General features: G+C 38.6%; 1 protein-coding gene across 1 annotated transcript in view; it reads right to left on the bottom strand.

Annotated features, from left to right (window-relative positions):
• CLIC4 (chloride intracellular channel 4) overlaps nt 1–23012 on the bottom strand; it is a 70504-nt gene that overhangs the window by 3869 nt on the left and 43623 nt on the right. Inside the window, exons 3-5 of the mRNA XM_082684720.1 lie at nt 20023–20148; nt 13647–13753; nt 402–583 (exon numbers count right to left, since the gene is read on the bottom strand). Of these exons, the coding sequence (XP_082540846.1) occupies nt 402–583; nt 13647–13753; nt 20023–20148 (415 nt within the window). The remainder of the gene's footprint in view (nt 1–401; nt 584–13646; nt 13754–20022; nt 20149–23012) is intronic.

Raw genomic sequence — 23012 nt, 5'->3', positions numbered from 1 at the left:
TTTAGCATAGTGTCTTACACAATAAATGCTCAGTAAATATTTCTTTGCCTTGTATGGATATAACCAGGCGATCAAAGAACAGAATTTGACAACATAAGTCAATGTAGTAAACTCAATTCAAACTTTCCTGCTACATTTTTGAATTTTTAAACAGTCACACACACACACACACACACACACACACACACACACACACACACATTCTTCATATGCCTCAATTTTAAGACATAATTTTCCATTCTACTAACTAAATAGCATTAAGTTATAATGTTCGGGGTTCCTAGTCATATATCAGATCAAAAAGAAAAAAAAAAAAGTATGTCATAGACAAAGAAAGTGCTATCTTAGTACAGAGAATATGTGGTCTAATGGCAACGTGACACCACATCCAACTGGCCTACCTTGACAATGTGCAGCTTGGGAAGCAGGTTGCAATCAGCTAATGTCATTTCATTGCCATCCAGAAATTTACGCGTAGAAAACTTAATGTCTTCCATACTATTCTCATCAATTTCATCAGGGAGTGGAGAATTCAAATATTCATCCAGTTTCTGCAGGGTTTTCAAGAGACCCCTCTCCAATGCTGAAAGAAAGATGGGGATACTGTAAGACAGAAAACCACCCAAGCCCCAAAGCAGCAGCAATACTCTTCCGGTCAGTAACTATTTTATCAAATGTTTACGCTGACATGAAGTGCCGCAGAACAGGACAGGCAAGGTTCCTGCTCTCCTGGAGCTTATTTACGAGGGACAAGGGATGAGACAAGCAAGTACATTTGTTCAGGTAAATACAGAAAAGGGCATGACAGTTTCAAAAACTGGAATCTGTAACAACTCAGCAACTAAATGCCCCACTTACAAACATACTATGACCTGACACACTTGCTGTTCAAACTAGAAAAATGAGTGAGAAAAGGCAAAGCTATTAATTCAAGTCTAGGAAAGAAAATTTTGCCAAGACAGAGATTCTTGCCCCGAATTTGAATGCCTATTTCCCCAGTAATATTTGGATTTGTAACCAAGAAACATGCTAAGATCCAATACAGACCATCCAAGCAGAAAGCATGAAGTTTTTGTACTGTCTTGTAATACATAGGAAGCCAAGAACATATAATAATAAAATTATTATTTTATAATAACATGCAGGCATCTGAGTAGAGAGTTCAAGTTACAATAGTGCATCAGGGGGCTCTTCAACCAAATAGATTAAGAAGCTATGATTGTTATAATTCAGAGACGAGTGGGACAGAGCCACCCCGGTATACCTGGAAAGTCAAGGGTAGTGACCTTTAGCGGATGGGGTGGGGATGTCCTTAGAGAGGAATAGGGAATAACAACAGACGAGTCTTCTATTATCGCTTCTTATCCTTTACCTTCCCAGGCCCCCTTCACCCCCCACTCCCAGAATGCCAAGCTCACACTGCTGACTGCAGTGCTCGGTCATGGAAGAAAGCTAAACGTCATGAGGTGACAACCAATACAGTTATAAGTTTGAACAAATTTAGTTCCATTAGAGAAAAAGACAAAAGTTTTCTATGCTGCTCTTCTTCCAAATTGCTCCCACCCACTCATGCCTTGGCCCCCTCCTAGCAGTGTAGACAACGGATGGCAGTCTGAGCTAGATAAGGAGCTTACTCCAGAGGAGTAAGTGGATTTTAGACATACTTAGAAGACAAAAACCAACAGAGCTTGGAAACAAAACTGAGTATGGAAAAACGATAGATGTTTTTAACAAAATACAGGCGTGAGCCCCTACTACATGCCAACTGTTCCTCTAAGCATCGTTAAACCCGCTCTTGGACAAAGCAGTTTGCATTTACATTTTGGGGAACGGGCACAGCACAGAGAAACGGCCAACAAATGATTCCCAGGGCAAACGCTGGTATCATTTGCTGCCACATTTCCCTGCCTAAAGAAGCAGGTTCATGGGGTGCGGACATGAGTTCAGTGCGTGCTGCTTTTGAGGTGTCCGTGGGACATCCATGTAGAAGCGCCAGACAGACGGCTGGGCCACAGTGTCTGGAACAATCTGGGCTGGAGCAGTACGACTGGAAATCCTGAGAACACAAATGAGCGCCGAAGCCAGGGAAGTGAAGGACGGGTGGAGTGCCCAGGTGGAGCGCCCAGATGGAGGGCCCAGGGTAGTGCCCTAAGGATCATCATCTGTGGAGCTGCACCAAGCAGGTAGGCCACAGTCACTGTCACACAGCATTCCACTGTGCGATTATGTAAGTGCTCGTCCATGCCCTTACTGGGGTCTGTATTGTTTCCGGTTTGAGGCTCATGATTAATCGGGTAGCAAACGTTCTTGGACAAATCTTTCGGTGCACGTCTGTTCCTAGTCCACTCAAAAGTGGAGCTGTGGGTTACTGGGTATACCTGTGCTCAGGTTGAGGAGAAACTGCGATCCACTTGCCAAGTCCCACACGACAAAGAGCGGTGCAGAGACGTCCCAGTGACTTCACACCTTCAACACCACTCAGTAGGGTCAGCTTTAGTCACTTGGGGGGATGACCAATCAGGTGTAACACCTTCTCCTATTTACTATTTGGATATCCTCTTTCTGTGAAGTGCCGTTTGCTCATTCTTCATTACGTAGCTTATCTTATTTGTAGTTCTCTATAAATTACAGTTGCAAACCCGTTGTGCTTCTACATGTTACGTGTACCTTCACCCTTTTCACTCCCTAAATGGTGACTTTTTACAAATCAAAGTTACTAAAACTAATGTCCAATTAATCAATTGTTTCTTCCACAATGAGTGCTTCATCCAGATTAAGAGGAAATCTTACCTATCCCCAAATTATGAAGACACCCTCCATTATCTTCTAGAAGGTATATTATTTACCATTCATATTTATATCTACAACCGTCCTCGAGCTAGTTTTTGTGTAGGGTGTGAGACAGGGGTATTTTCTTGACTCCGTATTTGGTTTCACTGTTCTATTCGTCTATTCTAGTATTAGTACAACACTGTTTTAACTACTATTCCTTTATAAGTCTTGATATCAGATAATATTGTCTCTCTTCAAGATCATTTTTGCTATTTTGCTATTCTTGGTTCCTTCCATTTCCCTAATTAATTTTAGAATTAGCATGTCAATTTACACACATGCGTGCATGTACGCATGCACAGAAAACTAGCCGGGCTTTTGAATGATCTACAGATTCAACAGAGCCCAACTTGAGAACAGGCATCTTTATAATACTGAGGCTGCCAACCTATCAATACTGCTTATTTAAATTCATCTCTTTCAGTGTTGTATGTTTTCTATGTAGAGGCTTTGCTCATCTTTTATTGGATTGATTCCCCTAAATACCTGACTTCTTTTAAAAATATCTGACATTTTGGGGCACCTGGGTGGCTCAGTGAGTTAAAGCCTCTGCCTGTGGCTCAGGTCATGATCCCAGGGTCCTGGGATTGAGCCCCACATCGGGCTCTCTGCTCAGCAGGGAGCCTGCTTCCCTCTCTCTCTGCCAGCCTCTCTGCCTATTTGCGATCTCTGTCAAATAAATAAATAAAATCTTTTTTTAAAAATCTGACATTTTGATGGTGTAAATATTTTTGCAGTTTTCTGTGGTTTGTTGCTAGCATGCAAAAACACAACTGATTCTTCTAATGGCCTCATACACAGTAACCTTGCTAATTCATTTTTTTTATTCCTACAGTTTCTCAGTAGATTCCTTTGGATTTGCTACATACACAATTATATTGCTTAAGAATAATGACAAAATTTGTTCCTTCCTTTACAATGCTCTTACCTTTTTTTTCTTTTTCTTGCCTATCGTATTGGCCAAGACCTCCACTTCAGTGCTGAACAGAAGTGGGGACAGTGAGCACCACTTCCTAGTTCCCAGTCTCAAAGGAAACGTTTTACTAGTTCCCTGTTACATATGATATTTGCTGAAGTTTTTGTAGATTCTCTTGCCAAATTAAGGCACTTCCCTGCTATATCTAGTTCGTTAAGGAAAAAAAAAATCATCGTACCCTAAGTATCAAATTTTATCAAGTACTTTTTCTGCTTCTATTGAAATGATCACATTTTTCTCCTTTATTCTATGAATTTATAGAGATAGTTTCATGTTTAAACAATCTTCCCTTCCTCAGTTAAACCCCACCTGGTTGTGTGTATTATCTTTTCTCATATTGCTGGATTAGGTGTGTTTTATTTTAGACTTTTGCATCTATGTTTGGGAGAGACTATCTGAAGTCATCTTTCTTTTGATGTTCTTGTGTGGTCTGAGTGTCAAGGTTGCCCTCAAAAAGCAAGCTGGGAAGTATCTTCCTCTCTCCTGTTCCCTGTAAGACTGTGTAACGCCAATGTTACGTCTTCCCCAAATGCTTAGAAGAAATGCATCGGTGGAGCTATCTGGGTCTGGAATTTCTTTTAAAAATGGTTTTAGGGGCGCCTGGGTGGCTCAGTGGGTTAAGCCTCTGCCTTCGGCTCAGGTCATGATCTCAGGGTCCTGGGATCGAGCCCCGCATCAAGCTCTCTGCTCAGCAGGAAGCCTGCTTCCTCCTCTCTCTCTGCCTACTTGTGATCTCTCTGTCAAATAAATAAATAAAATCTTTTTAAAAATCATATTTAAAAAAAAAGAAATGGTTTTAAATTATAGCTGTAAAACTATTTACATTTTATGCCCTCCTATAGTAATTCTGTTATACTTTACTTCCTGTAAATTTAACTGATAGTGTTTTCAAATTTATAAGCATAAAAACTTTCATAATATCCTCTAAGAATCACTTCAATGTAAGTCCTGTAACAATCCCCTTTCATTTCTAATACTGGTTACTACAGCCTTTCTCATTTTTCTGGATTTTTCTTGTCAAGATTTATCAATTTGATAAACTGATATATCAATTTATTGACTTTTCAAAGAAATTTTAGCCTTGCTGACTCTCTGTCATATTTGTTTACTATTTCAAGGAAATCTGCTCAATAGCATTTCCATTCTCTACCTTCTTGGGTTTCACTTGATCTTTTCCTACCTAACCCTCGAGGTGCAGACGGTCAGATTTCCCATCTTTTTTTCTAATATAAGCACTCAGAGGTAGAAGTTTCCCTTTAAGCACAATGTTAGCCATATCACATAAATAGACCTCTGTTGTCTTTCATAATTTTATTTTTCTTCAGCCCATGGGTTACTAGAAGCGCACTGCTAAGTTTCCAAAGACGCAGAAATTTTCTAGCTGTGATTTTTGTCACGGATCTCTAGCTTCTTGTCTTTGTGGCCAGAAAACAATATATTCTGCATGATTTCAATTTCCACTTTTTGGAAAAATTTTCAGATTTGCTTTACGGCCCAGCTTTACAGTCAATGTTGATGAAGTGTTCTTACGAGCATTTGAAAACCAGATGTATAAGTCAGTCATTGGGGACGGTGTTCTAAGTACCCATCAGCGAGACTACACGTGTCCGTTGTGTTGTTCAGTCCTGCTAGACCCTCTGATGCCTCGTCTTTGGGTGATTCTAACAGTTATTAAGGGATTGAGTTAAAAATCTCCCACCAAGAATGTGCATTAGTTTATTTCTCTTTTAATTCTATGAATTTGGCTTCTATATTTTCAGGCTAGGTATTTAGTAATACAGATTCAGAATCATTCTTTCAGGTAGATTACCCCTTTAAACCAGTTTGAAACATGCTTCATTATGTCTAGTTGGTGCTTCTTAATGTCTCCTTGTCTGGTATCGGTGCAGCTTTGCCCACTTCTTTTGGTTGGTATTCACACCACTTTAACTTCACCTCCCCTAATACGTGTGTGTTTCACGTGTATGCTGTATTCGTTCTTGCACATAAGCAACACTTTTTTAAAAGATTTATTTGTCAGAGAGAGAGAGAGCACACAAGCAGGGGGAGCAGGAGGGAGAGCAGGCAGAGGGAGAAGCAGGCTCCCCACCAAGCAAGAAGCCCGATGCAGAACTTGATCCCAGTAGCCTGGGGTCATGACCTGAGCCGAAGGCAGCTGCTTAACCCACTGAGGCACCCAGGAGTCCCAACAACATATTTTGGAGCCAGCTGCCAAGTGACGTCTTCGACTTGGAGTATTTAAGTCATCTACATTGAACGTAATTACTATAAACTTTGGTTTAAATCTGTCATCGTACATTTTGATTTCTACTTGCTCTGTGTTCTCTTGCTTCTTTTGGATTAAGTTTTTAAAATTTATTATTAATTTCTCCCTCTATTAGTGTATTACACACTCTTACTAGTCTTTGTTCCCCTGACTTACTAAAGTTCACTTATAACTTTCAGCACTTCCAGGATAAGGAAAGGGCCTCATAACCCTCTGCTGTCACTACCTCCCTCCTGTCCTGAAGGCTGCTATTGTCATGTATATTCATTTCACTTGGATTTTAAATTCCACAAGGTGTTACTGTTTTTTATACAGACAATATTCATTTACACTTTATAATGTATTTATACTACTTTTTGCTTTCCTCCCTTCTTGCATCTCTTGCTGTACATCTGAAGTCATATTTCTTCTTGCTGAAAAACTATATATTTATTCTAGGGGGAGTCTACAGAGATATGTACTCAGTTTTTGTTTGTTTAAAAATGTCTATTTCACCATCACTTATTAAAGTTCATAAATAAAAAATTAATGTCTTAATTATTACATTCTTACAGCATTTTTTTCAGCTGAAACATTTGGTGAATATATAATAGAATCAATTCTCAGAGCAGCCATGGGACATAGGAAGAGTGGATAATATCCTACTGGAAAGATACAGAAATGAAGGAGAATTTGCCTTATTCTGAACATCAAATAAAAACGACCCTGACTGACATCTTAGAGAACGTGGGTATGTTATGACCACTGGAACCGTAAACTAAATAGTAAATTTTGAGGCTCACGGAAAAGGTGGTAAGAAAAAGCGGACCGGTTTAGCAAGTATATGAATCCAGGGGAATAAATATAAAGGTCATATCTTGAGGCAAAAACAAAAAATTATTTGGATGTGCTTGCTTGAAGAGTATTTCACTACTTATAGAACTTTAATTCACTTTTAGCTCTCTGAAGAGCTCTGAAGATTGTCTTCTGGATTCTACTGCTGCTGCTGAGAATCAGTGCTCACTCTCGCTGCTTTACCTTAACCAACTCTCTGCCATCGGTAAGATTCTGTCTGGTTCTCAGCAGGTGCCTATGTACACACAGGTGTGGTTCTCTTTATATCTGTCCTGCTGGGGTGGCGTAATGTTTGACTCCATGGCCTGTTACCTTTCATCAGTTTTGGCAAATTCTTGGCGATTACCTCCATGTCTTTGGCTCCATCTTCCCTCCCCTTCTGGGACTCCACTTACAGACATGTGTTCCTCTCTCCGTTGTGTTCCGCAAATCTTGCACTTATTCCTCCAGTTTGTTTTGTTTGTCCTTTTGTCTCTGCGCTTCCATTAGCTATTTCCTTCTGACCTCTCTTCAAGTTCACTAATTCTTCATCACTGTCTCATCTGTTCGGTTCATATACTGGATTCATAATCTCAGATATCATATGTCTAAATTCTAGGACTTCCATTTGGATTTTTATAATGTCCATTTCTTAGTTCAAATTTTCCACATTGTTCTTTTAGCTTTGAATATGAATCTCTATATTAAAATCAGTATCTGATAACTGACTATCTTGTCATTTTTAATATGTCTGAAAAATATGTATTGGTGGGGCACCTGGGTGGCTCAGTCAGTGAAGTGTCCACTCTTGATTTCAGCTCAGGACATGATCTCAGGGTCAAGATATGGAGCCCCTTGCTGGGCTCCGTGCTGGGCGTGGAGCCTGCTTGAGACTCTCTCTTTCCCTCTGCCCCCCAACGCCCCGCTTGCTCGCAATCTTAAAAAAAAAAAAAAAAAAAAGGATTAGTTATGTTCAGTCTTTTAACATTAGCACTGTTAGATTTTTAGAGTTGTTAAATTTTTAAACTCAGGGATGGTTTATATTAAACTAATAGTCTACTAAATCATGAACCTCTTCCTTCTAATTCTTGTTTTTAAATCAATGCATTATTCTTGCTTCCTTAACTGGACTCTGTTTTCTTTGAAGGTAAAGTCCGTGTCTTGTGCCTCTTCTGTATAGCCCCTAACATTCACAGCATTCTACCCAAGCACGAATTAAACATCTGTTCTATATCTGTCACAGACGGAGGAAGGCCAATAATTATATATAAAAGTTTGGAGTTTCTTAAATGTCTAGAGAAGATTCAAAAGGAAATCAGGTGAATATGTAGAATAGATACTTTTTTTTAAAAAGTCAGGTGAGTGGAGATATTTGTATCTGAACAATCAGATACAAATATCTGTGGGAAGCTGAAAAGGAGGTAGGAATGGCATATTGCCATAGAACATAAGAGCCATTTTAAAATGTAAAGAAGAACTGGTAAAACTTTTTACTTAGGTAACATATCAAACACACTGGAATGTATATATGTCAAGTGACAGAGGACAAGATCAAGGATCTACTTATTTTATGAATAAAAGGCACTCTAGCCATAGCCAGGATGAAGCTAGTTGATTTCTTAGAAAAAAGAGTTAAGCAGAAGGACACTGGAGCCCAATAAACTAGAGAAGCTGAGCTGTAGCTGTGGAAGTCACAAGGAACCAAGCCATTTAAAAGAAAAGGTCAAAAATACAGAAGCAGTAAATATAACCTTTCATTGATTACATGCAAGTTACTGATCATGCACGCAGTCATGAAATGTTAAATTTATAAAGTGCCAAGAGAATAAAATGTGAGAAATAGCTAGGTTACTTAAGGAGTCTAGGGCAGGATGGAAATTTCATGGTGTACTTAAAAGGGGGTGGTGGGTGGTGAGAAGGAAGGGACAGCAGCATCTCGGGACTGTCAAAGAACCAACTTAAAGACTCAATATGCTTCCTATCAAAATCAGTGAGTACAGAATAAATGCACATTAGATATAAGGATTTATTCTTCGACCAGATTACAACGAACGGTTGTGGCCTCTATGGAAGATAATACTGTCTGAATTCAAACACTGAAACAAAGTCTGGGCAAGTTTGTGACCTCCAACCTGCTCTAAATTCATCCTTCTCCTGGATTAATTTTCAAATATATTCAACAGAAAAACTAAAATACTCTGAATTTATAAGGTTTGAAACATATGATGTTTATAATCCTAGAAGCGATGCACATACTAAAACTAAGTCACTGGTAAACATTAAAATTACTATTCTTTCTACAATTTTGGACCTAGGTAAGCACCTGCAATGAAGCTGAATTGCTGTACCTTCTAGAAATATTAATTTTTCATTAAGAATCTCAGAATAAAGGGTATATTAATGTAAACAAAGAATGGTGAATTAGTTTGATTCGATTCTTATGTAACAACCTGAGGAAGGCCAACAAAACTGAGAAAAACAGAGGGGCCAAGAGGTACTAAAGAGCATCATTCAAAATGAAGTTTTGAAGACAAACCACAAAGGAATTAAGATAAAGAAAATGTCAAGACTAACCACTAGGAGGCAGTAGCAAGCTATGAAAAAGGAGCTCCTTGTCTTAACACAACCATTCTCTAATACCCTTGCTGTGGTAATGCTGGTTATCGCTAAGGAAGGTATTTAAAAAGCTCTCCAAAAAAATTAGTACTTAACTGTGATAGAGGCTATCCGATTAGTTTTAGATTAATTCTGAAAATCAAAACACCCTTTTTTGCCTATGAGATATAGCGAAATTTTAAAACACACACAACACACGCATAAGCACACCCATGCCAGGGTCAGAAGTGAGGGGAAATGAATACTTTCACATTAGTGGGAATATAAACTGGTGTAGACTTTTGGGAAACAAAATCTTCTGACCTATTTGGAATCTAGCACAAGGATATTCACTCGCACTGTTTGTCACAATAAAAAAAACTTGAGACAATCTAGATGACTATCAACAGGGAAACAGTTAAATAAAAATCCGTATTATGGAATATTAAACAGTATTTATAAAAAGTGAGGTAGATCTACATTTTGATATGGAAGGACTTCTACCACATAATATGTGAAAAAATGATTGCAAAATATAAATATACACATGAATGCACACTCATACACAATATTTGCAAAATTACATAGAAAAAAAGGATGAATATTAACTGTTGGGGAAGAGCTCAAATGAGGTTAAGAAGGGGCACTAAAGTTTTATTGAATTTATTTCTAAACGCTTTTAACTTTTTCAACAAGCATACATTAGTCAATTGTGAATATAATTTGAGTAAATGCAAAACAGAAAGCATTAGATTTAACATGACCATATTTGCTGTAGGAAAAGACTACAATTCACAATGAAGAATACCAAAATTATGAGCCCTTACAAGGATAAAACTGTATTTTAAAGCTACTGCTAATTTCAGTAAAGGGCAGTCTTATGCAAATAATTTTTAAAGGCCAATAGAAAATAGGGAGAGGTCAGGAGTATTTAAAGATGATGGGGCACCTGAGTGGCTCAGTGGGTTAAGCCTCTGCCCTCAGCTCAGTTCATGATGCCAGCCAGAGTCCTAGGATCAAGTCCAGTAACAGGTTCCTTGCTCAGTGAGGAGACTGCTTCTCCCTCTGTCCCTCCCCGTGCTCATGCACTCTCTCTCTTTTCTCTCAAATAAAATCTTTTTTAAAAAAAAAGTAAAGATGATTAAATAATAATAATACAATTTGGTTCCATAGCTACAATGATGAATAACCATCCTCTGATTCCAAACACTTCCACAGAGAGAGAAAAAAAGGAAGGGAGACAGGCAGGGAGGAATTCTGAGTAAAAATGAATGAATGAAAACCTATAGATTCCTTGCCTCCACTTAAAAATGAGAATTTGGACATTATGAAATATGCTCTAGAACAAAATGGCAGATTTCATCACTACTAAATTCACTGGGCTCTTAAGAGTATTATAAATACCAACACACTAATAAATTATCTACTGGTTATATTTGGGAGTTTAATAATTTATATCTATTAACGAAATCAAAGAAGTGGGAAAAAAGAAAACAAACCCAGATCTGGAACAGGTCATATCTAACCCATTCTAATAAAAGGAATTACCTATTAATTTCTTTATTGCTTCAAAAGATTACACAAACTTACTTCCGATCAGCTTGGACATGTTACCAAAAATTCATTCATTCATTCTTTTTTTTCTTTCTCCCTCCCTTTCTCTCTCTCTCCTGTATTTCCCTTTGTTTTATTCTTTAAGCCCTATTTGTGTATTTTGTACCCAATCTAAGCACTGACACTTCTCTTTCACTGACCCAACACCACAGCATCTAGGCATCGAATCCCTTACTTAGAATTACATCTTAAAAGGTCTTAACATTGCCCAAACATATTGAATTTTGCAAAATATTTAGTAGGTTGGTAAAACTGATCAAAACTTTGCCTACTCTGAGTTACCACGTAAAATGACAACTCCATCTCTTTGTAAGTGGTTCATAGTTTGGGAGGAGGAGGAGCTGGAACACTAATTTCCAAGGCTGATTTAAGGCATTTTATTGCACTAAATAGACAAGACACCTTCAACAGATCTACATATACTCAGTAAGCTCCAAAGTGATTTGGAATATTGTTTTCTAAAGTCTCCTGGCAGTGACAGGTCCTATGGGGAAAGTTGCTTGGCAACTGGAATTCTTATTTACCAAGAGGTAATTTAATATAAAGCCTTCTAGTGATCCGTTATGTTGTTTGTTCTCATTGGTTACAACATTATAAGGACAGCAAGCGTAGGTGGCTACTTAAGACAGCAACAAACTGATAGGAAAAAAATAGAATACAAAGTTATACTTAAGTGAGTCACTTTCTCCCATGTTCTCTCCCCTCTATCCCATCCCCAAAGCAATTGTTTGGTTTTGTGTGTTTTTTTTTTTTTAGCAAACATATTTTATTTCCCTTTCCTCCCCACCAAGTGTCAAAAGAAATTCAGCCACCCTCCAGCTTCCAAAAACTACACAGAGAAATGAAAACATTATGAATTGAACTCAGATGGTTCAGGAACTATGGGCAAGAGCATCTGGATATAAAAGGATGATTTCGGGGAGGCCTGGATGGCTCAGTCAGTTAAGCAGCTGCCTTCGGCTCAGGTTATGGTCCAGGGTCCTGGGATCGAGTCAAGCATCGGGCTCCTTGCCCGACGGGGGAGCCTGCTTCTTTCTCTCCCTCTGTCAGCTACTCTGCCTGTTTGTGCTCTGTGTATGTGTGTGTGTGTGTGTGTGTGTGTAATAAATAAAATCTTTTTTAAAAAGGGCGGGGAATGATTTCATGAAAAGAAATCCTCTGCAGGCAGGAAGGGTATGACAGAAAAGATACTGTCTGTGGACAGGAGGGGCTCCATCGTAACTGTTTGTTTAGAGTATAAAATGCTTACACTGAAACAGCAGGCAGAAAAAGAGCCAGTCACTTAGGGAAGTTGTCCCTAAACCAAGGCAGCTACTGGAACACACTGAAGAGCTGTAAGCCAGGCCCGCGCACTACGGCCTTTCCCTCTTTCCCTCTGCTGCAGAAAAACATCACATGCAGTGAATATCATGCAGTGATATCATGCAGTGAATATCATCCCAGAAACCCTTGAAATTCAATACTAGATTATAAAATACCGCAATTTTAAAATTTAATAATAAAAAAATACCGGCCTGAATGGCTTGGATCTCTGCCCATAGAAACCACATAAGGAAATCAGTGAGTGCTTCCCTTTTTTAAAAGATGCTTGTTTAACCGGCACTGATAATTTCTTCCCTTTGGTTTTCTTGTTCATTTGCAGCCATAAGTTTCTACCCAAAAGAACTGCACCCACGCCACCAAACTGTCCAAAACCATGACGGATTAAAGTGTCTTTAGGAGCTGGCGTTTTTGTTGCTGTAATTACTTTTAATTAAACACTAATGTTCTCTCTGGAGAGTTTTACTCAGACAGAACAATGCTCGACATCGCAAAGAAGAAAAATGACTGAATGGTGTAGTTAAGACAAGGCTCATTAAATGGACCTCTTTCAAAGAGGCTTCCCTTCACCACACATACGTTTGGTAAACGAAATAAGATAGTGTTGTCCTTTGATATAGAAAATAAGGACTTTGTATCTGTACTACCCTAAACAATTCTCACATGAAAACAGGACTTGAAACTAAAATCCCCTTTTAGGATGCAGAGAAATTAGGAAGATGGGGGAGATACATGCTCTCTTAGACTAACTCCCCAAATTGCTCTTGAAGGTGAATTATCACAAAAACCCACGCAGGCTGACTTCAAGTGACCAGAATCCAATAAGAAACAAAAGATTTAGTAATAATCTAAAGGAAGTTGTATCGATCCATTCCAAAGCACCACACCCACACCACTCATTGTTTCTGATGTCCCGTTAATTCTCTGTATAGTTCCCCCTTCAGGAAAACAATTCATTCGATAAACATTGTATTGTACATCTACCATCCCAGGCACTGTCCCACTAGCCAAAAACAGGAAAACAGAAATTTAAGGACTTACCCTGCTTATCATCAAATCTCAAGTCAACTTTGAAAGCCAGTTTTTAATACTTAATGGGAAGGTCTGGACTCCAAAATATTAATTTAAAATCACTGTCCTAACAGGATTTTTGGATTTACTTAGGGCTTTTTTGGTATATGTGCAGTGGTGATCCAATCATTTGTGGGGTTTTGTGTGTGTGTGTTTTACCTTCATTAGCCTCTGGCCTTGAATTCTTGATAAATGCGGAGAATTTGGCAAAGATGTCCATTCCAGCAGTATTTGATTCAGGGTGTTTTGGTGAAAGCTTCAAGTACCTGAGGGGGAAAAGTGAGAATGGATGATAGATCCTTGTAAGTTTTCTCCATCAACAAACCACTGTGCCAGCAGTTTCTTGACACCTTTTAACAGTTATTACTTTAAGAAATGCCATCATCTATTTTCTATGGTATTTTTAAGATGTGTTTTTTCTTGAGGAGACAAAGCTCTGCAGTGTTTTTGTTCACATATTAATTTTCTTGGCAACCAAAGGGCATCCACACTCTACCTCCATTTTATAAATTAGGATGTTGGGGAAACAGTCTACTTGCTCAGAGGCATGTGCCAAGCCAATGGGCCTCTTAGAAAGAGAAGTCTGGAGCAGCACTGTCCAAAAGAACTTTCTGTAATGATGGAAATACTCCATATCTGAATTTCCAATATGGTAGCCATTTCGTGAAGCGTGGCTGGCTATCTGAATATGAATTTGAGTGAACCGGTGTTACAGAAAGTTAAAAATTCACTTCTGCCATTGTGGAAGCCACATTTCAACTACAGAGCCTTCTTAAAACAGAAATGCCTACCAGGTCCCTGGCAATCGCCATGCACTGAAACACTCGATGCTACCAGAGAACCCGGAAAGCGGGTAAAGGCGGGCATCTCGGGTCATCCACAGTAGTTTAAGGACAAAGATAGCAGGAAGCATATCACTCACTTCAACTCCACACTTGGGATTTTACAGAACGTCCCATGGGCTAGATATTGGTAAGGGTGGTACCGAGCAACAGAACAGTAAGACTTCGGGAATTCTGCTCACAAGTGCTCTTACAAAGTTTATCTGCTTTGAAAACGGACATTCATGACACACAGCCTTTTTTTGTTTTTTCCAACCACACAAATGTGTATTTTATATATTTAAATTCCAAACACACATACTCAGTGTCTATTTCCTCCTCAAATTGGAAAATATATGTGAGAAGACTCAGCTCCTCCCTCCTCTCTTCCACAGACAGCTACACCCACTGGGAGTCGGCTCCACAGGAATTCTGACCATTAGCACCGTTTTAGGGAACACTTCATCTGTTTAAAGGCCCTGTAAAATTTCACTGGAAACTGGGCTTGATGCAGTCAAGACTTTGGGGGGGGGGGGACCTAACATTAAACTGGTAATTTAGATTTCTTCATGTATTTTAGGATGCTGTCTTGCCACTTTTTTAAAAATTAAAAATGAAGGCGAGGTATTCTTAGGAAGAAGTTTAGTTCAGTTGCAAGCTGTAGTGTCTGGTTAGTTTTTTTTATTCAAATTTTTTTACATGTGCAATTCTGAATTCTAGGAGAGACAGATCTAAAAAAATGGATACCGGAGATTTAAAAATACCTACTGAATATATATATGTTCAATTCATCTTCCTTTTTAATATCTCTCTATTTTTAAGCTTAAAGATTTCTCTTATAAATAAAAATATTTAAAGGATGAATTTTTCAGTGAACAATTATAGTAAATGAATTTCATGAAGTTATAGATTATGTACACTAAATTAGTAATATATGATTGCTTGATTATTTTTTTATTTTTCCCCTCCCCTTAACTGTAGAAAACTTTATCCTCCTTTTTTTCCCCCCTGCTTGTGCTAAAAGAGTTAATTCCAGGTTCAACATCCCTGAATTCCCTTTGACTATAAAAACAACCAGGCTCCAGTTTAAATGTTTTTACTGCTTGTAATACAGTAACTTCATTGACTCATTCCATTTCAAACAAAAAATAGCACAAAGAACATAAGTGACTCTTCAATACACTATGTCTTCCACTAGCCAAGTTTCCAAAATTATTCTTTTTTTCCCAACCAATATTTAGCAGTACCTCCTTTTTCTAATGAAGGCAGCTGGAAGGGAAGGCTGACACCGCAGATCATTTATACCTTCATTGTTCACATATATTCATTGATTCCAATTATTAAGGGTCTACTCTGTCTCAGGCATTATACTAAGTGCAGAGGTTATACTGACGAGTACACAGAGGCATACTAGAGACCTATTTTAATGAACAGGTAAGAATGCAGAAGGATTTGCAACTAGCATATCCTTATCCATATGAAAACGGATGCTATTACAATTCTTAAAAACAAAATAAAACAAAACAAAAAAGCACTGTTCTCTAAAGCAGGTTAAACAGGCCCTATTCTTCTCCAAGACAAACCATTAAATCCGTACTACTAACTTAATGCATTCGATACCAGAACTGCAAGAGACCATTCACCTAAAACTCTCATTTTGCCTAAAAGGAAATTATATTCTAGAAAGTTCATATACTGGGTCCCTCAAATCCCTAGACTAGTTAAAAGTGCTGCCAAACTACAACTGGTCTCCTGTCCCCAAATCAAGTGCTGTTTTTGTTTTACTACAGATCAGATTCTCTCTGAAAGATAAATTCTAAACCAAGAGGTCCTCATTCAGTTGCCAGCTTATTCTGCATTCCCCCAAACACCGGATTTTAGTAATTCATCATTAATCACTGTCCCAAATAGCTTGATAAAGCAAAACTTTTCAATGACTGACAGTCTCATTTCAACATTTGACAAAAGGCAGGCAAATAATCAATAAAAGGCCACGTGTCAACAACATCATGGACACCAGCATCCAGGGAGTGCAGACTTTCAGATCCGCCCTTTAGTCTGTATGACGTCACAGACTATTAACGCTAAGACTAGCTAAGAGTATTTCCATCCTTTTAGGAAAGACCTCAGACATTTTCTTTCTCATGGGAATGTAAGAATAAAGTCTGATTATACAACCCACTAAGTTACCCTTGTAAATTCAACTTTCACTGTATTTCTCACTTTAAAAAAGCAGGGGGGGGACCTGGGGTGGCTCAGTGGGTTAAGCCTCTGCCTTCAGCTCAGGTCATGATCTCTGGGTCCTGGGATGGAGCCCCACACAGGGCTCTCTGCTCGGCAGGGAGCCTTCTTGCCGCCCCCCACCCCCGCCCCTGCCTACTTCTCTGCATATGATCTCTGTGAAATAAATAAAATCTTAAAAAAAAAAAAAAAAAAAGGCTTACTAACACTTTATAGGGTCCTTCTCCAAAACTGTCAACTCCCCTTCCCTTCTATCCTGTCATCAGAAAGTGAGCCATGCACTCAAGGCTGCCTCAGTTAAAAATCCAAGTTTCAAAGCTTTTCTGGACAAAGTATTCCCTCCATTCAAGCAAGGGGAGTGAAATATATATTTATAAATACTTTCCCCAGAGGAGAAGATGGATCAAGTTTCTTCTTTCGAGGTAGACTGGTCACACAGACCAGCAAAACTTCCTTGCTTTAAGCTCTTCACTAGTCTCTAGATTCTGAACAACTCTGGAACAAACAGTTGCCTGTATTTATCTTTGTCATGACTGAATCAGAAGTGCTCACACAAAAACACTCTGTTCTCAGTATCATCAAATGCCAAAAACATGTTATTAGAAAATGCTAGATTCTGGTCTGCCAGCTTGTGCAACTCCTCTGCCTTTTCTCTTCATTCGGTCTAGAAACAAGAAGGCTCTCACTCAGCGTTAGGAGGAGGATGAGCCCTAGTTAAGGCCCCAAGGCCCTCCTTGTTCTGAAGGGGAAAGGCGGAGAGCCAGGCCCGTCCTTGAATGCCCTAGAACACAGGAAAGGGAAAGGAATGCCCCGTGATCCTGGAAAGAACTTCCTCTAGCTCCTCCTCTAGAAACAATTCTGCATGATAAAGACTCTGCTGTCTGTTACCTCAGGGGCTGTGGAGCCCAATCAGGGGACAGCACTCCCAGTGGAAACATGCTGTTCCAACGCAGGGAAATAAAAACTGAGGGGACACCTGGGTGGCTCAGCTGGTTAAGCGTCTGACTCTTCATTTTGGCTCAGGTCTTGATCTCACTCATCTGAAGTGAAGCCTCACCTATTTCTTAAAACGGATTCATTAAATTTAGTTTGACAGCCACCTTCAGTCACACTAGTTCATTGCAGGAGAAACTATCTTTGATTTCTCTCCTGCCTTTCCTCCAAGCCTGAGCCGGCCTACAATTTTACACTCACTGAAGCACAATCCCAATTACAGACTTATATTTCACCTCTTTTGTAAAAGTCAAACTCAGCAAAATAAAAAATAGAAAAAGAGGAGGAGGAAAACAGAAGAAACACGGGTTTTTGAAGTCTTACAGGCCAGGCTTTGAAGAGCTCTGCCACCAGTAACTATAAAACTAGGACAAGTTAGATTCTTCGTCTTTAGTTTCTCCACAAAGTCTTGGAGAAGAGTGAGATAATCCACAGTGCATAGTGCATAGTGCATGGCACATAATTAGCCCTGGAATGTTCGTTAGTAACAGCAGAGGCATCAGCAACATCTAAAGTACTTGCTTCTATAAACAAAGTGAAATTTTTAAAACTTTATTTAGAAACTCTCTTCAGAATAAAAACTATAACAGAAAGACAAGGAAAATAATGGAAATAGGGATTGGGATTAAAGAGTACATTTAGTATGATAAAATAAAATGATTTACCAAAAAAAAAAAAAAAAAAAAATCCCACAAGAAAAATACCCTTCAATTTAGCACACCGCGAACCCGTTAGAACTGAAAGATCTCCAAGTTTTAAATTAAATTATTTAAACTGAAAGAAGAGACAATCTCTGGTTAGAGCAGCTCTATGAATATGCCCAAACAAAATCAAGTTGAAATTTCTATATATAAAAAAGCAAAGTGAGGGGCGCCTGGGTGGCTCAGTGGGTTGGGCCTCTGCCTTCTGCTCAGGTCATGATCTCAAGGTCCTGGGATCGAGTCCCACATCAGGCTCTGTGCTCTGCAGGGAGCCTGTTTCCTCCTCTCTCTCTCTGCCTGCCTTTCTGTCTACTTGTGATCTTTGTCTGTCAAATAAATAAATAAAATCTTTAAAAAAAAAAAAAAAAGCAAAGTGATAAATATTTATTTTGGGGGTGCCTGCCTGGCTCAGTTGGTGAAGCATCCAACTCTTGATCTCAGGGTTGTACGTCTGAGCCCCACAGTGGATGCAGAGATTACTTAAAAATAAAACATTAAAAAGAAAAAAAAGAAGAAGGAAGAAAATGTTTATTTGAAAGGTCTAATTAAAAATGATGACACATCTTACAGAAGCTGCTAAGAAACCAGAATATTTTTATATTGGTTCTACCATTATCTTCATGTCCATAACCTCTGAGAAAAATAGCAAGAAGGAATAACTACAATTGTTGTTCCTACAGTTGAAGAAAGCCTGGAATGCCCATTGTTCCTTCATTCACCTGTGAGATGCCTCTTTTTGTACATTAAAGCTAATCCAAGTGTTCATTCTTTTTTAAAGCCTTTCCTGGTTCCACTCACTTTCCCTCACCACACCACAACCTCTCCATCCATACTGGAGTGTGTTTCCTGAGGATAGGAATTATGTCTTATTCACTACCGTATTCAAAAGGCTTTGTTGCCTAGTAATTGTAGAATAAATGAATGAATAAATTCTGAGTAACTGGTTATTTTAGAACCCTCTGACCCAATAATCCCAGTTCTAGGAAATTTATCTGGATATGGAGAGCAAGAGTCAAATCAACTAGCAAGAAAGGCTTGGGCCAGAAGAAAAACATTTCAGTTTTTCAGAATAATGAAACCAGAAAAGCCTAAAGCAAACCCTAATGCGTTGAACCTATACCAAGATTACAGTACAATGCAAAATGGCACATTTGCAATTCAGGTAACTGTCCTTGTAGTCCATCTATCTGTCACCCATACCTCTAGTTGAGTACCTTAAAATTATGACCATGTGCACTAATGTGCAGGACCTGGGAATCTAGAACACTTCAAAGAAATACTTAAATAAAAACTGAATCCCAGGGATACAGTCTAAATAGTCAATTCCCTTGGGTGACAGCTTCAGACAGTTACCTTTAAAATGACCTGATAAGAAATCCCCCAGCAACCTGCACCGCCTGCTTGGAGCTTCCAGCTGGGTTCAGTCTGAATCTGTCTCTCCCCATCTCTTCTCTTCTCAGTTGGGGACCAATTCCCCTCAAAGAACCAGTCTTTCCTAACCTAGTTCTCACGTCCCAAACCTACTTTCAGTGTATACGCTATAGCTTAATCACATTCCTACCTATGCTTATTGGCCTAGGCAGAAGCCTGTTCTGACACCAGTGTAGCATTAACTGTAGCATTAATTATAATGAGTAAAGAGAAGCCCTAGTCACTGAAAGTTAACGCTGTTGGATTGAACTCCTGTACCATCCAGAGAAAGATCTCTAAGGGCCAGAAAAGACCAAAACTTTAAAGAAAATGGCAATATTTTCATGCATATCTTTCTTTGATACTCACTTGGGAGGGCATAAGACTTCTTCGAGAAATTCTTCAATCTTATTTACATCCGTTTTGACTTCATTGTTGAAAGTTATAAATGGTGGGTGGGTCCCAGGAGCCAAGTTCTGCAGGTCTGCAGGCTTCCTGTTAAGCAAAATAGTCAAAACTGAATCATTTTTTACTCTGGGAAGGCAATAATACTTTAAATACTCAGAGTGTTTCTAAATGTTTATGTATATAAAAATGAAAATGAGTATAAGAATTAGTACTTGAGGGGGGACGCCAAGGTAGCTCTGTCAGTTAAGCATCTGACTCTTGATTTCAGCTGAGGTCATGATCTCAGGGTTGTGAGATCAAGCCCCGCATCGGGCTCCATGCTGAACATGGAGCCTACTTAAGATTCTCTTTCTCCCTTTGCCCTTCCCAGCTCGCACTTGCTCGCTTGCTCTCTCTCAAAGAAAGAAAGGAAAAGTAGCAGTATTTTTTCCACTAGTTTAACAGCTGCAATACTATTCTACTAAGAAGAAATCCTTCACAAAGCACAAAATTCATGATAAGAAAATCAGGAATCTCTGACTCTAACCAAAAGACAAAGGCCCCCATTCTTATTCTAAATTCAACTGAAGTGCTTATTAGAAATGGCAGTAGAATTGAGAGGAAACAGTCTCTAGTCTCAGCTCCAGCACCAACTCAATGTATGGATGAATAAACCATAACTTCTCTAGGTCTTCCTTTTTTTCTTTTCTTGTAAAGTCAGGAAGAAGAGCAGCTCATTCCTACAGTCCTTTCTAACTATGAGATTCCAAATTCAGCAGCTACCAATTTTCCATTTCCTAGAAGTTCACACTCAACAAGGAAAATGATCACCAGTCAAAATGACTTCGGTATATAAAACATGGCATAACCAAAGGTAAAACACAACACAGAAAGGGCAAAATATTATAGTGAATAAGAAGGGCTCAAATATGTCTTAGATTAAGAATTTTGTCCAAGTTCATTAAAAAGCCATCAATAAGTTAAACAGATAGGTGCCAACATAAACTGATACACAATAGATCAAATAAGTGAACACACAGAAAAATGTAAAAAAAAAAAAAATTAGCAAAGAAATTGAAGAGTAAACTATGATGACATCTCTCTTCTATTAATTAGGAAAAACTGAAAATACTCAGAACACTGATAAAGATGGTGAAAACATATACTTACAACTACTAATAGCATGGAATGTTGGCACCACTCTATTTAAAAGCAAAATAGCTCACTTGAGCCCACCAGTGAATCCTAGGATCAATGATAATGACAAAATAGCAAGTGTATCCTAATGATAAAACACAAAGCATACATCAACATCTATGAAGTACTCTTACCAAAGTTGAACCTGAATCTAGAATCAGGCCTCTTAAAGCAGTTGTCTTTTAAAGTACGATCCAGAGGACCATTTCACCAGGCGGTCCATGAGGTCAAAACCATTCTCATAATACTGAGACATCATTCAGTTTTTCCACCCTCATTCTCTCATGCCTGAATCGTAGGCTACTAGTTGTGTGGTATCACAAAGTGATGTGTACACAAACAGACATGAGAATCTGTCTTCTATTAAGGCAGACATAAGAAATGTACCAAAATGTAAAACAATGCCACTCTTCTAAATAACTTTGTTTTGGAAAACATAGTTTTAATTAAAAACCTATTTTTGTGGGGACGCCTGGGTGGCTCAGCTGGTTAAGCCACTGCCTTCAGCTCAGGTCATGATCAAGTCCTGGGATCAAGTCCCACATCAGGCTCCTTGCTCGGCAGTGAGCCTGCTTCTTTCTCCGCCTCTTGCCTGCCACTCTGCCTGCTTGTGTATGCATGAGCTCTCTCTCTCTCTCTCTGACAAATAAGTAAATAAATAAAATTTTTAAAAAATGTTTTTGGGATAACAAAATTACAATTTAACAAAATCACGATTGTTCTAACTAGTATATACGCTTTAAATTTCTCAGCTTTAATTTCTAATACAGTAAAGTTGATAGATATAATCCACATAACTGAAAGCTCTTTGAGGCCTTTAATAATTTAAGAGTATAAAGGAGTTCTGAGACCAAAAATTTCATTTAGGAAACTTGAGGAGATGCAGGACAAAGTTAAATGATACCACAAGGAAGCAATCAGCCAAATACAGAAAACGGGACACTCTACAGTTCAAAAGAATAGATGTCTACCAGTCAATGGCATGAAGGAAAAAAGCCACAAATGGTAGTTGGAAGGAAATGCTGCAGATTAAGAAAAACTTAAGAGACATAACAACCAGATATAATGAGTAGAATTTGTTTGGATCCTGATTTGAACAAACCAGACAAAGAAAAAAAAAGTTATTTTGGAGCTAATTTGGGAGATCGGATCATACGCTGGGGACCAGACGTGATAATGACAGGGTGGTTGGGTCAGAAATGTGCTGCTTGGAGATGTACGGTGAAGTATGGAGGGCTGAAATGACAGAATTTCTGGGATTTGCTTTAAAACATATCAGGAGGGAGAAAAAGGAAAAGGAAAAAAGGGACAAAGCAAATGGGTAAAATCTTAATAACTGAGTTGAAGTTAGAGGGAAGTTTATTCTATTGTTGCATATGTTCAAAAGCTTTCATAATTAAAAAGATAAACTTCAAAAAACTGAAAAATTTAAAAAGGCACCAAAAAACGGCTTCAAAGAACTTTCCCCCCTACCTATTATTATAGCCCTTCCTTCCTTCCTTAACACAAATGCAGAGAATTTGAACAAAGGATATCTCTAAGTGTACCATGAAGGTGAAATACTTTGTCACTGAAAAGGATTTTAAAAATAGAGTGTACCTCAAAATCTCTACTCATCCCAGTTTATCCATTTTCCTTGGTCTTACACATACTCCTTCACAGTCCCTTCCCCTTTTTTTCTCCCTCCACCCCATTAAGATTTGGAATGTGCTGTGTCTATGACTACATTCCCAAAATACAAAGGCTTATTAATGATCTGATCAGTCCAAATTTTC

This window comes from Mustela nivalis (genome assembly GCF_964662115.1).
Source record: "Mustela nivalis genome assembly, chromosome: 10".
In the NCBI taxonomy this organism is placed as follows: Eukaryota; Metazoa; Chordata; class Mammalia; order Carnivora; family Mustelidae; genus Mustela; species Mustela nivalis.
This window is presented reverse-complemented; position numbering and strand designations above follow the sequence as displayed.